Source organism: Ovis aries, chromosome 17 (assembly GCF_016772045.2).
Source record: "Ovis aries strain OAR_USU_Benz2616 breed Rambouillet chromosome 17, ARS-UI_Ramb_v3.0, whole genome shotgun sequence".
NCBI lineage: Eukaryota > Metazoa > Chordata > Mammalia > Artiodactyla > Bovidae > Ovis > Ovis aries.
Window position 1 is genome coordinate 69,311,515 of NC_056070.1, and position 14,039 is coordinate 69,325,553.

General features: G+C 55.9%; 1 protein-coding gene across 2 annotated transcripts in view; it reads right to left on the reverse strand.

The window, feature by feature from the left end:
- The window catches only part of TBC1D10A (TBC1 domain family member 10A), a 28,723-nt gene that overhangs the window by 1,204 nt on the left and 13,480 nt on the right, over positions 1–14,039 (reverse strand). Inside the window, exons 2-8 of one of the 2 annotated variants that reach the window (XM_027956762.2) lie at positions 9,537–9,636; positions 5,363–5,470; positions 1,925–2,031; positions 1,235–1,349; positions 1,090–1,155; positions 323–512; positions 47–201 (exon numbers count right to left, since the gene is read on the reverse strand). In XM_027956762.2, the coding sequence (XP_027812563.1) occupies positions 47–201; positions 323–512; positions 1,090–1,155; positions 1,235–1,349; positions 1,925–2,031; positions 5,363–5,470; positions 9,537–9,636 (841 nt within the window). Of the gene's footprint in view, positions 1–46; positions 202–322; positions 513–1,089; positions 1,156–1,234; positions 1,350–1,924; positions 2,032–5,362; positions 5,471–9,536; positions 9,658–14,039 lie in introns of both variants that reach the window. The other variant, XM_042234818.1, reaches the window with a different exon arrangement.

Consider the following 14,039-nt stretch of genomic DNA (forward strand, 5'->3'; position numbering starts at 1 on the left):
TCAGTCTCCCCCTCCCTCCGGGGGTGAGGGGCAGGGGTGGCCGTACCTCCTGGACCAGGAAGGCCTCCTGCATGACCTTGGGGCTGAGGCTCCGCAGCCGCTCCATGGTCTCGTACTGGCCTTGGCAGCCTCGGACCTTCTCGGGGGAGCCCAGCGCCTGCTTCAGCAGCACCAAGCCCACCCGGAAGATGATCTTGACTCCTGCGGGGGGCAGGCAGTGAGTGCAGGCAGTGGGGGCTGCTCTGGGGAGTTTCTCTGCAAACAGAGGCCCCCCGTGAACTGGACTGGTGGCAGGGGTGCTGCCCCAAGCCCAGCCCAGTACCTTCACAGAAGAACATGTCCCAGACACGCAGCACGGAGCTCCAGGGCAAGGTGCGCGAGAAGGCGCACATGAACCACTCGGTCATGTAGAGCAGCGGGTCGATCTTCTGCTGGCTGAGGTGCTTATGGGCCACGGGAGACACCTTCTGCAGCAGCGAGAAAAGGATCTCCCCGTCCAGCTGGATGGCCTCCTGGGGGGACAGGGAAGCCACCGGGCCGTGACTGAGGGCCCGTGGCAGCCGCCCCTGGGCTCCTCAGGCGGCTCACACCATAGGGTGCCAAGCTCCTGCTAGGTGCCGGGTGCAATGATAAGCACACCAGACACAGCTAGTCCCACTCTCTGAGCGTGCCGTGCAGAGAGGCAGACAGACACGAACCACAGAAGCATCATGGTCTGAGGGCGTAGAGGGAGGGAGGGGGTTGTGCCCCCTAAGGGCACAGCAGGAACAAGACCCTGGGGGTCGTGTGCCAGAGGTCCCGCCTGTCAGGTCAGGGAACGCTCATGGGTCATGGGCTGAAAGCTGAGGGGAAAGAAGAGTTATCAGAAGAAGGAAGGGGTGGAGGATTAAGCCTACTGGAAGGCCAAGGCAGAGGAGCATGGTGCCTGGAGGAACAGCCACAGTGAGGCAGAGGTGGAGGGAGGGTGGAAGTGGGAGGCCAGGACGGACTTCCACGGGCGCAGGACGGCTGCGTTAAGGTCTGGAGAGGCCACAAAGGTGTCAGGTCTGGGCCGGGTCTCAGGCCAGGGCCAGGCTGGCAAGCACTCACCAGCTTCTCACTGTAGTAGCCGGGCAGGTACTTCTCACAGATCTGCACCAGGCACCAGAAGGCTTGCTGTGGGGAGGAGAGGCGTGAGGCCTGGCTGCTGGGTGCTCCCCAGCCGCCCGCCCGCCCGCCCGCGGCCTGGGGGTACCTCAGCCGGCATGTGCATGAGCAGCACGGCGGCGATGGGCGCCTGGGCCTGGCAGTAGCCCTCCTCGGGTCGGTAAAGCGTGTAGGCTTTCAGCACCCGGAACAGGTCCTGCTGGCTGCGGAGAGGCGAGTGGGGAAGGGCTGACGGGTGGACTCGGCCACCCACAGGCCTCACCTGTGCCCCAGTGGGCCAGACCTGACTCAGAGGCTGCACTTCCCTGCAGACTGGGGTCACCAGGGGTCAGTCCCCCACTGCAGCCCCTGTACCCTCCTTTGACAGGTGAGGGCAGAGGCTCAAAAAGAAAGCAGGGAGCAGGGCTGGGGCAGGGCGTGTGGCCCCTCGGCTAGGCCAGCCCCATCCCAGGTCTGTCTTGGTCCTGGCCTGGCCGCCACGTCTCTCCTCTCCTGCATACCTTGTACCCACCCAGCTTTCTCCAGCCTTATTTCTCCCCACTCAATCTTATGCATCTTCCTGTTTCCAGAGGAAGGCCAGGCCAGGCGAGCCTAGCTCTCTGGGAAGTACAGGATGAAGCGCCCCAGACCTAAGAGGACCCATCAGACTCAAACCAAAGAGGGAACTAACAGTGCAGTCAGGACCCTCCAGCTTCCGGGACCCCCAGCATCCTGCCAGATCCATTCTACCTCCTCTCTCTGAGGGAAAGGGGCAGCCCACAAGGCCCAGCCTGCTCACCCGTGGCCCCCCCGGGACACAAACATCTCGTGGAAAGGGAACTGCCGGTGCAGGTCACGCTCAATCACATCCAGCCACTTGGGGTCCCCAGGGGACATGTCCAGCTCCTGGAAGCAAGGTCAAGAGCATCTCTTAGGAGTTAGGATGGCTGGGAGGATATCACTGTCCCAGGTTGTGGAGGAAGCCCCATCACCAGGGACAATGTCCACCTGATCCCATCCTGACTGGGCCTCCCTGAGGACAAGTCAGGAAGTTTGGGCGGGGCAGAGATGAGCGGAGCAGGGTCCTGGAAACCCTGAGGGGCTACCTAGGCTCCAGGAGGAAGACCCACGTGGGTAAGAGTGCCTGACATAGCTGTGGCTTGAGATAACCTCCAGGCACTTCATTCAGGACTCAAACACCTTGTTACCCCCGAAGATGGAAGGCAACTTGGAAGCAACGACTCCCACCTGGGAGGACCATCCTGAGCACCACTTGAGATGGCACATGTGGGCCTTGCCGACTGTTCTCCTCAGCCCCTCAAGGACAGGTCCTATTGTTACACTGTTCACAGGTGAGGAACTGAGGGTCAAAGAAAAGCCACTTGCCTGATGCCTTGTGGCTAGAAAAATGATGCGGCTGGGTCTGGAAGCCAGGCTGACTCGGAGCTGTCACCCCAGCTCCTGTGCTACCCGCCGCCCTGTGCAAGTGGAGCCACCTATTCCTACTCAGGAAGCGTGTGTGCGCGTGTGCGTGTGTGCGCGCGCGTTCTGCTGCACTGAGCAGTGACAGGACATCTGTCACACCATTGGCCCCAGAGCCGTCTCTGGCTGCTGGGGTTTCAGCAAAGTTTTTCTCTTTCCTTTGAACTTCCGTGAACATTTCTGCATGACTTCCATTTATGAAAACAAAGCTACTACACAAAAAAAGATCCTTTCTCAATTACTTGAAATGTCCTTTCTTATTTGCTTGTTGGTTACAGGGGTATGTATCATTTGTCCAAATTCTCTGAACTGTGTGCTTAAGATCTGTGCACTTTACTTTATGTAAGTTCATAACCTCAGCTTTCAAAAAAGAAAGAGACAACTCAGTGGAAAGGATGCCTGGAGGGCTGAGCAGGGAAGCAGACAGAGCCCTCGTTGTCTGCGTGTTGGGCAGCGCAAGGAGGGCCCCAGGAGGAAGGCTGGGGCCACAGCAAACACATCAGTGGGCATAGGCCCAGGCCCCTGCCCGACAGGTGACTTCACCCAAGTCCCTTTCCCTCTGTGCCTCCTCAGTGGGGGTATCCCAGGATTGAAATAAGGACCCTGGGGTGTCAGGTAACTTGATACAAGAAGGTGAACACTGAGACAAAAAGCTGATGCACTGTTGGAGGCTGGAGGCTGGAGGGAGGGCCCAGGGCTGGACAGTAGGCCCTGGGGCGGGTGCACAGCCACAGACGTGCGCACACAAGCTGTGCACGTGCAGCCCCCCAGGAGGGCTGCAAGTGCCCTAGGCACCTGCAGGTCAGGGTGCTGTCCTGACCCGAGACACTTTCTTGAGTACAGTGCAGGCCTGCTTCTGTCAGGAAGGAAAGGAGGGCCACAAGTTCTCCTGAAGGCCCCACTGAGGCACGGACCTGGGAACCCAAGGTTCCTAGAGCACACTCATGGGGTTCCCCAGCAGCCCACGGCACTCAGCCACACAGAGTCACCACCCCTCAGAAAGGGAAAGGTGCAGCCGAGGGCCTGCAGGGAGAAAGGGGGCCGACAGTCCAAGGCAGGTAGGGGCCGCTGGGGGCGACGCAGTTATCACAGCCCCCACAGAGTCTGCAGGTGCTGGCGTCATCATGAAGGGAAACTGGAGAAGAAAACCAGGGAAGAAAAAGACTGGAAGGTCCTGTCCTGCCTGAGGAAGAAGAGGCCACGCAGAGGAGGAGGAGCTGCTGGGGTGTGGAGCCTGTGCTGACGGCGGAGGCTGGGGTCAGCGCAGGCCTGCAGGGGCAGGATTGCTGCACCCTTGTGGCGCCCCTGCCTCTGGCCTCTTGCCCCAGCAGCCGGAGGCAGCTTCTCTCCCCGTCCACTTCCTCCACCCCACAGGCAGGCAGTGTCCCTCCTGCTGTGCTCACAAACCACTCTTCTGGGCCCCAGGACCACTTCGGGGCCCCGCCACTAAGCTTCAAAACATCATGAAGGGCTTTCTGGGCCAGTCTACTCCTCCCACAAGCAACCTTCAGACCCCACAGAGGCGGCCAGCCCCTCTCGGGACGCACCACTCCCCAGACACACACAGCACAGAGAGCTCTGCACTCCGCTGCTCATCAGAGGCACTCACGTCTGCTAACTGTGCAACCAGGAGGCTGACCGGGCCCCCAAGTTCCCTTGGCTCGCAGGCTATGCTCTGGCGGCTGAAGGTAACCTAGGGCCTTGGTGGCGCTCCCACCCCACCCCTGAGCCTCCCACTCTGCCAGAAGGCAGCCCCCTGACATGGAAGTGATGTAGCCACAGGGAGGAAGACTCTGGAGCCAAGAGGCTGCCTGAGTGGGCATGATGTCGGTGCTCTGTGGGACAGCCCGATCCCTGATTCAGGCCTGCCCTCAGCCAGACACTCCAACAACCCCTGTCCCCTGGGCCACCCTCCCCACCTCCGGTCTACAGCAGCAGCTCCAGGAACAGGTTTGGCGGGAGAGGGCTGTTCACTGAAGCATGAATTTTGTCAACAGGGAGCTGCTGACTGACAGCTCTCTCACTGCCTATCATCAGTCCCAAGAGCCTGGGAGGTGCCCTGAGGCCTGGGGCCAAGTCTGGCAGGTGAGCTGGGGCAACCTCGGGAAAGCCAACTGACTCCCCGAGTTCCCTAGAGGAGCAGGCTAGAGGAGCAGCCCGGGCCAGGGGGAACCCAAGAAGCCTCATGAATGGAGGGGTGTTCTTCACCTTGGCAATCTGGGGTGGGGAGCAGTGGGAAGGGAAGGCATGGCTGTCAGAGCGTATCCCGTCTGACCCCTGACTGGCTTCTGAACTCTAAGGACACTGGTTTGGCTCTGCCACCCCCGGAACAGACAAGCCCATAAGCAACATGGGTGAATCCTGTCTAGCTGGCTTGGATGAGGCAAGAGAAAGTAGAGAATAGGAAGTCAAAAGGTGTTAGGGTCCTGGGACCCTGCTGGGCAGCCCCCGAAGACCCAGAGCTCAAGCCCCAGGTGGTCAGGGAAGGGCTCTGAGTGTCCCTCCCAATAACCAAGAGCTGAGAGGTAGCCCACCAAGTCCAAGAGAGCAAATCTGGGGGGCTGCCAATCTGTCTACCCCACTGAGGCCTGCTCAGGGCTGGCGCCTCAGATGAGCAGAGGCCCCAGAGTCACAGACTGACCAGGCCTGGCAGTCGGCTCTGGAGGGAAGAGGTCCCCTGAGCACAGAGATCACCGCCCCCCAGAAGATGTCCAGAGACGAGGAAGGGAGGGCAGGGGAAAGAAGGGCAACTCACGTCGAACTTTCCAGGGTTCTGCTGCAGCTTCACCTTGCCTCCTGACAGGTACTGCCAAGCGCGGCCCCGCAGAGAAGGTGGGATGCCTTTCTGGCACCGCAGCCGGATCTGGAAGTCAAAGGGAGGCCATACCTGTGCATCCAGCCAGGCTGCCCGCTGCCCCCTCCCCAGCCCCCAGAGGCTAGTGCTCATCAGGCCTCCAGGGAGCACGGGGGCAAGAGCTGAACGGGGGGAAAGCGGACTCCACTCTGTTGCTCCAACACCGCACCGGGTCTGCTGCCAGCAGGTGAGGGCAGCGGCCCCGGTTCCTTGGCCTAGTGACACACAGGGGTTCTTCAAGTCCACACAGGATTATGAATCTCCATCTCCATTTTCTGAATCCAAATGGAACCAAACAAGTTAGAGGAGCCCCTGGGATGTCACCAGGAAGGGATCTGCACGATGTGGAACATGGCTCAGCCACAGGGAAAGCAGCTCACAAGATGACTCGGAATGTGTCCAGAGACGTGTCCTGGGTGCTTTCATGGGAGTGTTTAAGCAGCTGTGTGGCAAGATACATCCAGCCTAGAGAGGAAAGATCTCAGCAGAATTCAGGAAGAAGACAGGAGCTGATCAGAATGGCTCCCCCTTTGTTTGGTCAAGAATCCCCTCTCTTCTGTTCTCCCTGACCCTGAGCTCTCACGATTTCCAGACCAGGGTGGAGGCAACTGGTCTGGGTGTGAGTCCTGATCCCAGGCTACACTGGCGCCGGCCTTCCCCATCACGGGCTGGGAGCGGGGAGGGAGGAAGTGTCTGGGGAGCTCACGACCCAGAGCTAGTGCTCAATGCATACGCTTGTTCTCTTCAACAGAAAAAAGGCTTCCACGGCCAAACCCGGCTTGAGAAAGCATCACGCTTCACAGATGGAGAAACTGAGGCGCAGAGTTGGGACAATATTAAGGTCATTCCATCAGGGATCACGCCAACTTCCAGCCACACCACACAGGCTGGAGGACCGAGCCCTGGGTGCTCACTTCTCAGGCCTCTCCAAGTCACGTGAGGAGATGAGCTTCCTCTGGACTTGAGGGCAGAGTGAGGCTCGAAGGCAGGTGCCCTGATCATCCTTGACCTCAAGGCCAAGGGTCAAGGAGACTGAGGGCAGAGGCACCATTCCTCTGGAAAGAGGACAGAGGACTCTCCAGTGACACTGCCCTCGGCCCCTGCACCGAGCAGCCTGGCCTGGGGTGGAGATGAGAGCACAGGGCAGTGGGAAGTGGGCGGTGCCTGGATGATGAGTTTGAATCCAGCGCTGACCTCAGCCCATCACCTCTCACCAACTGTAAGATCAAAATAGTAACAACTAGGATTCTATCAGTAGTGGTGCAGGGGCACATGCCTAGCACGGCACCTGACACGGTCGATGTTAATAAATGATGGCTTCCTCTCTGCCCCTCCAATCCCGGGAGGACACCTGAACTCAGAGGCCCTGGGCTCACTCCTGAGTCCCCTTATCTGGAAACCCCCTGAAAGAGTCCCCTGGGAGGCTCTCCGAGGAGGGAGCACAGGAGGCCCGGGCTTCCTAATGACCAGCATAAACAAGAGAAAACTTTCCAAGGGTCAGAGGGAGTCAAGAACCAGGAAGGAGACAGACAGGCAGGCTGAGGGCAGTGGGGGAAGAGCAGAGTGGCTGGTCAGAGGAGCCAAGCTGCGCTTCTGGGACTGCCTGCAAAGTGGGGAGAGGAAGGGAGCAGAAGGGACTGGCCTGCCTCCATGGACACTTTCCCGCTGCTGTGGGACCGGGGTCTCCTGAAGAAAGCCACGTGGTCTGGGCGGGCTTTGGCGAAGGGGTACACATGACCTGGAACCACAGGCCCTTCAGGCTCCCCAGGGCCAAGCTCAGCTGAGCTGGCCCCCACATATCATTGCAGCCCCATCACCCTTGGTCTGCTCAGGACCGAGAAGAGTCCAGGAATACCTTCAGTCCACTAAGCTCTCAGAGCAGCCCAGCCTCACCCAGGCCCAAGGTTGGGAGGCGGGGATGGAGAGCTGGGAATACAACCAGCTTCCTTGGTGGCTCAGTGGTAAAGAATCTGCTTGCAATACAGGAGATTTGGGTTCGATCCCTAGGTCAGGAAGATCTCCTGGAGGAGGAAATGGCAACCACTCCAGTATTCTTGCCTGGGAAATCCCATGGACAGAGGAGCCTGGCGGGCTACAGTCCATGGGGTCACAAAGAGTCAGACACGACTGAGAGACTAACCTTCCCCCTCTGGCCTCTGGCATCCTCCTCAGCTCGGGGTGCTGGAGATGATAACCTCTTAGGGAGAGGCAGAGGTGGGGATGAGCAAGGGTAAAGCCGGAGAGAGTGCTCAGCAAACAGAAAGCACAGGAATTGCCATTATCTGAGGTAAGGCCTTGGGAAAGGAGAGTTCTGATGACAACTGAGAGAAGCCACACCTAGCCTGCTCAGCTCAAGGAGGACAGGGCAACCTTTAAGCAGAGCCTGACAGAGGAAGACAGCATTCCAACCAGCACCGTCTCTCTGCAGGGCCTGGCCGGGTCCTGGGGACTCAGGATCAGTGCAGGGGGTGGGGGTCTGGATCCACTTCTGGGTGCAGGTGTGGCCTTCCTGTGCCACCACCTCCCGACCCAGCTGGCATGGCAAGGCAGTGAGAGCTCGGGGGCCATAGTGGCAGGAGACAAGCCATGCACTAGGGTCCCTGGGGAGGGTGGAGTGCAGTCTCCTCTGGTGGCCCTGGCTGGGCGGGTAGCCCTGGTTTCTAACCGCAGTGCCAGGGAAGCAAAGGGGAAGAGGAAGTGATGCTGGCTGCTCTGCGGAGAGGAGCTCCCCACGGCTCCCCTCTGGAATCCCCATCTGCGAGGAGGCCGGGGGTGGGTGGGTGGTGGTGGTGGTGGAGAATGCTATCTCCCTGCCAGCCACGAGTCACCTCCGCAGACAGTGAGAGGAGCTGAAGCTCAGGGTAAAGGCCCAAGGGCTGAGGAAGCAGGAAAACAGACCCCAGAGTCAGGCAGGAAGCAGCTGGGCAACAACTGCCTTAAAAAAGTATTTTTTTAAGTGAAATTTTTCTAATAAGCCAAAACTGAAAGCCCCAAAGTTCACATAGAACAGTAAGAAAGAGCCCCGGTCTGGGTGCACCTCTCCTCCCACGGGCACAGGGCTTTACAGGAAGAGGCTTGCAACAGGACGCTCATTCCCACTTGAGCAGGGAAACTGAGGCTGGGGGAGTGAAGGGATCGCCCGAAGTCACTCTGCTAGCCATGGGCATGGAGAGCTGGGGCTGCGTGGCCGAACCTAAGCCCAAATGTGACCTTTGGCCCTGGGTTTCTGCTAAGCCCTGCAGTGGCTGTGCCAGCCTGGGCCAGACCAGCATGTCAGCTGACAATGCAGCCCAGGGGGTCACTGTGCGCTGGGGACTTGTGCAGAGAGACCCCAGCTGTGGGACTGCAGACAGGCCTCCGCTCAGCCAGGGAGTAAGCAGACCCTGCCAAGGTGAGCAAGGGTATCAGCACATGTGCGGTGGACAAGGATGCGCCTACAGTGTGGCAGAGCTGGCACCTAAATACAGCCCACCAGAAAAGGACCACTGGCATGTTCATTTTTATGAGACCATTAAACTGTGAAGTCACTTTTCCTTCTTTTTGCTTTGGCTAGGGGACAAGAGGGAACTCATCAAATTAATCTAGAGGGTAAAGAAGGCCCCTTATTGTGGTGGCAAAGCGTGCAGGCACTAAAGTTAGACTCCTGGGTTCAAACTTTGACTCTGCCGTCAGTCATAAGTGGGGATACCACCACCACCAACCTCACTGGGGTGCTATAAGGATGACCCAGCTAAGTGCCCAGCACACCGTGTCAACATACATTAGCCACTATTAGCATATCAAGTCCTCCCCTAGGTGGTAGGCAGTAGTAAAGACTTGCCCCAGGAGGGCTGGAGGAAAGGTGCCTGAAGGGCCTTCAGCTGAGAGCGGCTTTGAAGTGTGACTCAGGAAAGAATTCTGCGCCAGTCTGAAGTCATCTGGAAGGATCAGCTTCTGTCCGTATTTCCTAGCCGGTGGGGGGACACTGGGCGGCTGGAGGCCCTCCTGCTCCTTCGAGTGATGCAGCCCCTGCCTCTTCAGCCCGTGTAACCCCCACTGCGACGTCCAGCCCCAGGCCTACGGCCAGGTCCCTCACCTTTTTGTGCTTCTTGGCCATCCACTTGTCCCAGTTGTTGAGCATGTCCAGCCACTTGGACTCCCTCTGCCTCAGCACCTCCAGGGGGACTTCCTCCAGCCTGTGGAGCAGAGGGCAGGGCCTGTCAGAGGTGCCGAGAGAAGCAAAGGCCCTGGCTGAGGTCCCAGGTACCAGCCTGGTCAGTCCCCGTCCCTCCCCCGCCCCTCATCCCGCCGTTCCCTACGGGGCTAACTCACGAACCCTCTAACACAGACGGGAGGGAACACAGCGCCCTCCCTAGAAGGCACAGGCTGGAGAGACAGTAGGTTCAAGCGCTCACTCCCCCATGTGTCAAGGGACCAGGGGCCCCAGTGCCTGCACCTGTGCACCAAAGCACAGCATTCCCACCCTGGCTCTGTGCCGATAAACAAGCCTCTTCAGAGAACCAGCATGCACGGTACAGAGCTGGACGGAAAACTAGTCAGACAAGTACAGGGATACCGCGCTCACCTCGGCATTCTAACAAAACTAGTTACTCATGGTTTCCCCAGTTACGCCCTGGCCCTGGCCCCCTCTCAGCCTTTGCTCATGCCAGTCCCTTTGTGGGGACTGGAACACACTCCAAGTTGTCTCTGCCTATCCAAATTCAAAATACACTTCAAAGCCCCATCAGACACCACTCGAATTTGCTCACCCACTCACAGAACCGCTGTCACAGCTGTGTAGGTGGAGCTCTAGGGCCAGGGCCTCCGGGTAAACTGTGGGGAACAGTCGTGTGACTAGAACAAGTCCCAGCCCTCACGGCACTGACATTCTACAGGCTCTGAATGCCCACAAGAGCTGGTGGGGAAACACCTCAGCTTGGAGACCTACCCTGGGCAGCACCGAAGCAGCTGCGGCAGGCTGGGCAAGACCCCTGGCTTAGAGAGTGCTTTGAGTGAGTGAGCTCTTTCCAAGGAGGGAGTCCCTGGAAGTTCCTGAGTTCACATAACCATGGGGCAAAGAGAAGACGACTAGCATTTTATTTTATTTTTAGTTTTGAAGACTAGCGTTTAAAGGCTGTGTACTCTACGTGTGCTTCCTGTATTCAGCCTACAGAGCAACACTGGTAAGAATGAGAACAACGTGCATGTGTCCTTCTCTGCACACACATACACACTCTCAGAATTATTTTTAAAGCCGTAGACTATGGATCTTTTAAATTTCTTTCTTGTGCATCTCCCCCTTCTTTTCCAATTAAAAAATACTGGCATTATTGCGAGGTAAGATACCCAGGAAGAGTATACTGCTTAGAGTCAAACAGCAAATCAGTGGAAAAACCTAGACTCAAATCCAAGTCAGATCGTAGCCAAGGGCCTGCACTCAGCACTGCCTGACCTCCCAGAACGCAGCACAGGGTGGAGGCTCTCAGGAACAGGACACAGCGGGGCCAGGGTTTGGCCCAGGCCTTGAGTCTCTGATTCTCTTTCTACAGGAAGGAAATGCTCTGCTAGAGCTTTTACTGGTTGGACGAGCAGTGGGAGGGGCCCTGGCAGAGCAGAGCTCCCAGACACAAAAGGGCAGGCCCTCTTCGGTTTTTTATCTGGAGAACTGCACAGGCCTGAGAGCAGCGCTGGTGCTGATCAGGCGAGGAGAGAAGACAGCCCTTCCACACAGGCCACCCGCCCACCCTCTCACCACCTGGAGGCAGAACCGGGGCACAAGGACAGGCTCCTTCCTATCCCTCCCCTCAGGAGAAAAGCAGAGACCACACTTTAGATCATGTAATCTACAAAGAAATGTACGCACATCTCCAGGCAGCCCCCAGCCCAGGGAGCCCAAATCAAAGGCCCAGCATCACAGGCCAGGTCACCTCCCATCAGACAGCACTCACTCACACATGTCAGGGAATGAGCCTTCTAGTTATCTAAACTAAAGGAGGTAGCCACAGGGAGTCAACAGGAAGTTCTGGCAGCTATGAATGTGGCTATCTGATCCAATTGCCCCACTGAGCAGAAGAGAAAATGGAGGCTCATAAGAGGGCAAGGCTTTTGCCTGAGATTACCAGTTTCCAGAGAATTCCCATATGATTAAATACATACCCATCTGACACCCTGACCCTCTAGTCTGTCTCTGTTGATAAGATCTGATAGCAGGGCCTCACAGATACCCAGTCTCCCAACTACAAATACACAGGGGAACAGGTTCAAGCTCAGTGTTCTTTTAAATGATGCCAGATAACACCTTTTGCAGTTTCAAAGACCCAGCATCAAACCTCAAACCGGAATTTCAAACGGGTACAAAACAAACTACCGTATTTCCTGGATTCTAAGGCACTACTGATTTTACACTACACCATTGATTTGGTAAGATCATCTCAGAAACAAACAAAAAACCCACTACCACTTTAAATGTACATGTTCACTGAAAGATCTATTTTTATTTTCAAAACCTTAAATTGAGAAATTTTGGAAGAAAGACGGTCATTTGAGTGGCCTCTCCTCCAACAGCAAAGGAGTCCAACACCTGCTGGACCCGGCACTCAGCACTTCACCTTCTAACTACAGTGAACTTCTCTCCATATACAGAATGTGCTTCTGAATGGCTACACACTACCCATTTTCTTAAAAATCAGAAGGTTCACATCCAGTCTGGTGGGTCAGGATCTCAGAAGGCATCTGATCAGACTGCTGTCTGATACAGAAATTCCTTCTGCCCTCTTGCCCTCTCTGAGCCTGTTTGCTATACAACTGGATGGCCTGCCTTGTGAACTGACCCTCAAAAGATGCCCAGAAAGGAGCCGTGATGTGGACTGGGGTCTGGGCATCTCTGCAGATGACATGATGGTGTGGAGGCCCTGAGGTGGCTCCCTCCTAATAATAGGGGGAGAGTGTGAGCCAGTTTCCAGTGACAGGGAGACCGACCAAATGGCCAACTTAAGGGACCAAACAGCCCATAGGGATGCTTCCGGCCTGAGTGTCACTCACCCTGGCAGAAAACTCCTCCGTCCTTAAGGTGGCCTGAAGGAGTCTCCGCAACCAGAAGAGTCTAATGAGGACAGTCTCTAGTGGAACTCCTCAGGGCTGGGCCTTCATCATCTCCAGGTGAAGTCACCCTCATTGCTGAAGCCATACTGTTAAGCTTTCTGGTACCTTCTGTCTACCGTAACACCCCCTTCTAAGGCTGCACAATTCTCAGCCAGATCAGCCTCATACTAGACAAATGCAATTCTCCCTCATCACTCACCTACCCCTACCTGGAATGCCTTTTCTTCTCCCCTCTCCAAGTCACAGCAACACTTTTGTGGCCCAACATAATAAAAATGACAACTTCAACAATAACAGCAGCAACAGTAGTTACCATTTTTACATCATTTACTACTTACCAACATCTTTCAAAATATTTATATATTACTTAAAATACTAATATATATATACACACACACATATATATACATGTGTTATTTTCATGTATCTTTCATAATAACCCAACCATAACACTCTCTCCATCTTCCTAAAGTAGAACCCAAGTCTTAGTCAAGTTAAGTGCCTTGCTCAAGGCCATGTTGTTGTCGTTTAGTCTCAGTCGTGTCTGACTCTTTCGTGACCCCATGACTATAGCCTGCCAAGCTCCTCTGTCCATGGGATTTCCCAGGCAAGAATAATGGAGTGGGTTGCCATTTCCTTCTTCAGGGGCTCTTCCTGACCCAGGGATTGAACGTCTTCTGCTTGGCAGGCAGGTTCTTTACCTCTGAGCCACCAGGGAAGCCCCCAAGGCCATGCAAACCCAGGCTTGCCTCACTCCACAGTGCATGCTCTGAACCCCAAAGTCAAGCCCTTAGCCTCCACACAGCTGCTGTGCCTGCCCAGATCTCATTAGCTGTCTTCCAACCTGAAGACCTTCATCTTGACTACTTACAACACCATTTCTCCAAGTTTTTAAACTGAAACTCACAGTATGAAATACATTTTGTACTGAGACTATACACACACACACATAACCAAAATGCATTTTATGAAACAATTTACTCCTACATGTACTAAAGCACCTGATATTTTCAGTTCAATTTTTGTATTATTCTATCCTACTTCCTACTTCTTTTTTATTTTTATGCTGGTCACAATCCCCTAAAATCGATTCCAGCACTAAATCACCAATGAATCAAGATGTGATGTGAAATGAGCAGCTCATTACAACTTGGTCATGTTGCTCAGCCCTGTCCCTCCCTAACCGGACTGGGTCTTGAGCTATGTAACTCCCGTTGTGTACCTGATGGATACCAACAGATGCCTGCCTGGTTTTCTCCATGACATCATTCCTTTCATCTATTGCCTTCAGGGCTACAAGCCACTGCTGCCTACAGCAACTGTATTTGTGCCCCTCGTAGCCCAGTGAGAGCCTCAGAGATTAATTACTATTTCCATTGGACCCATGAGAAACCTGACCCAATCAGAGAGATCGTATGACTTGGGCAAAGTCAGAAAGCTATTAAGTGGCAAACCAGAGCTCCCCTTTGCCCCAGTGACTCCTGTGCTGCTCCTCCCT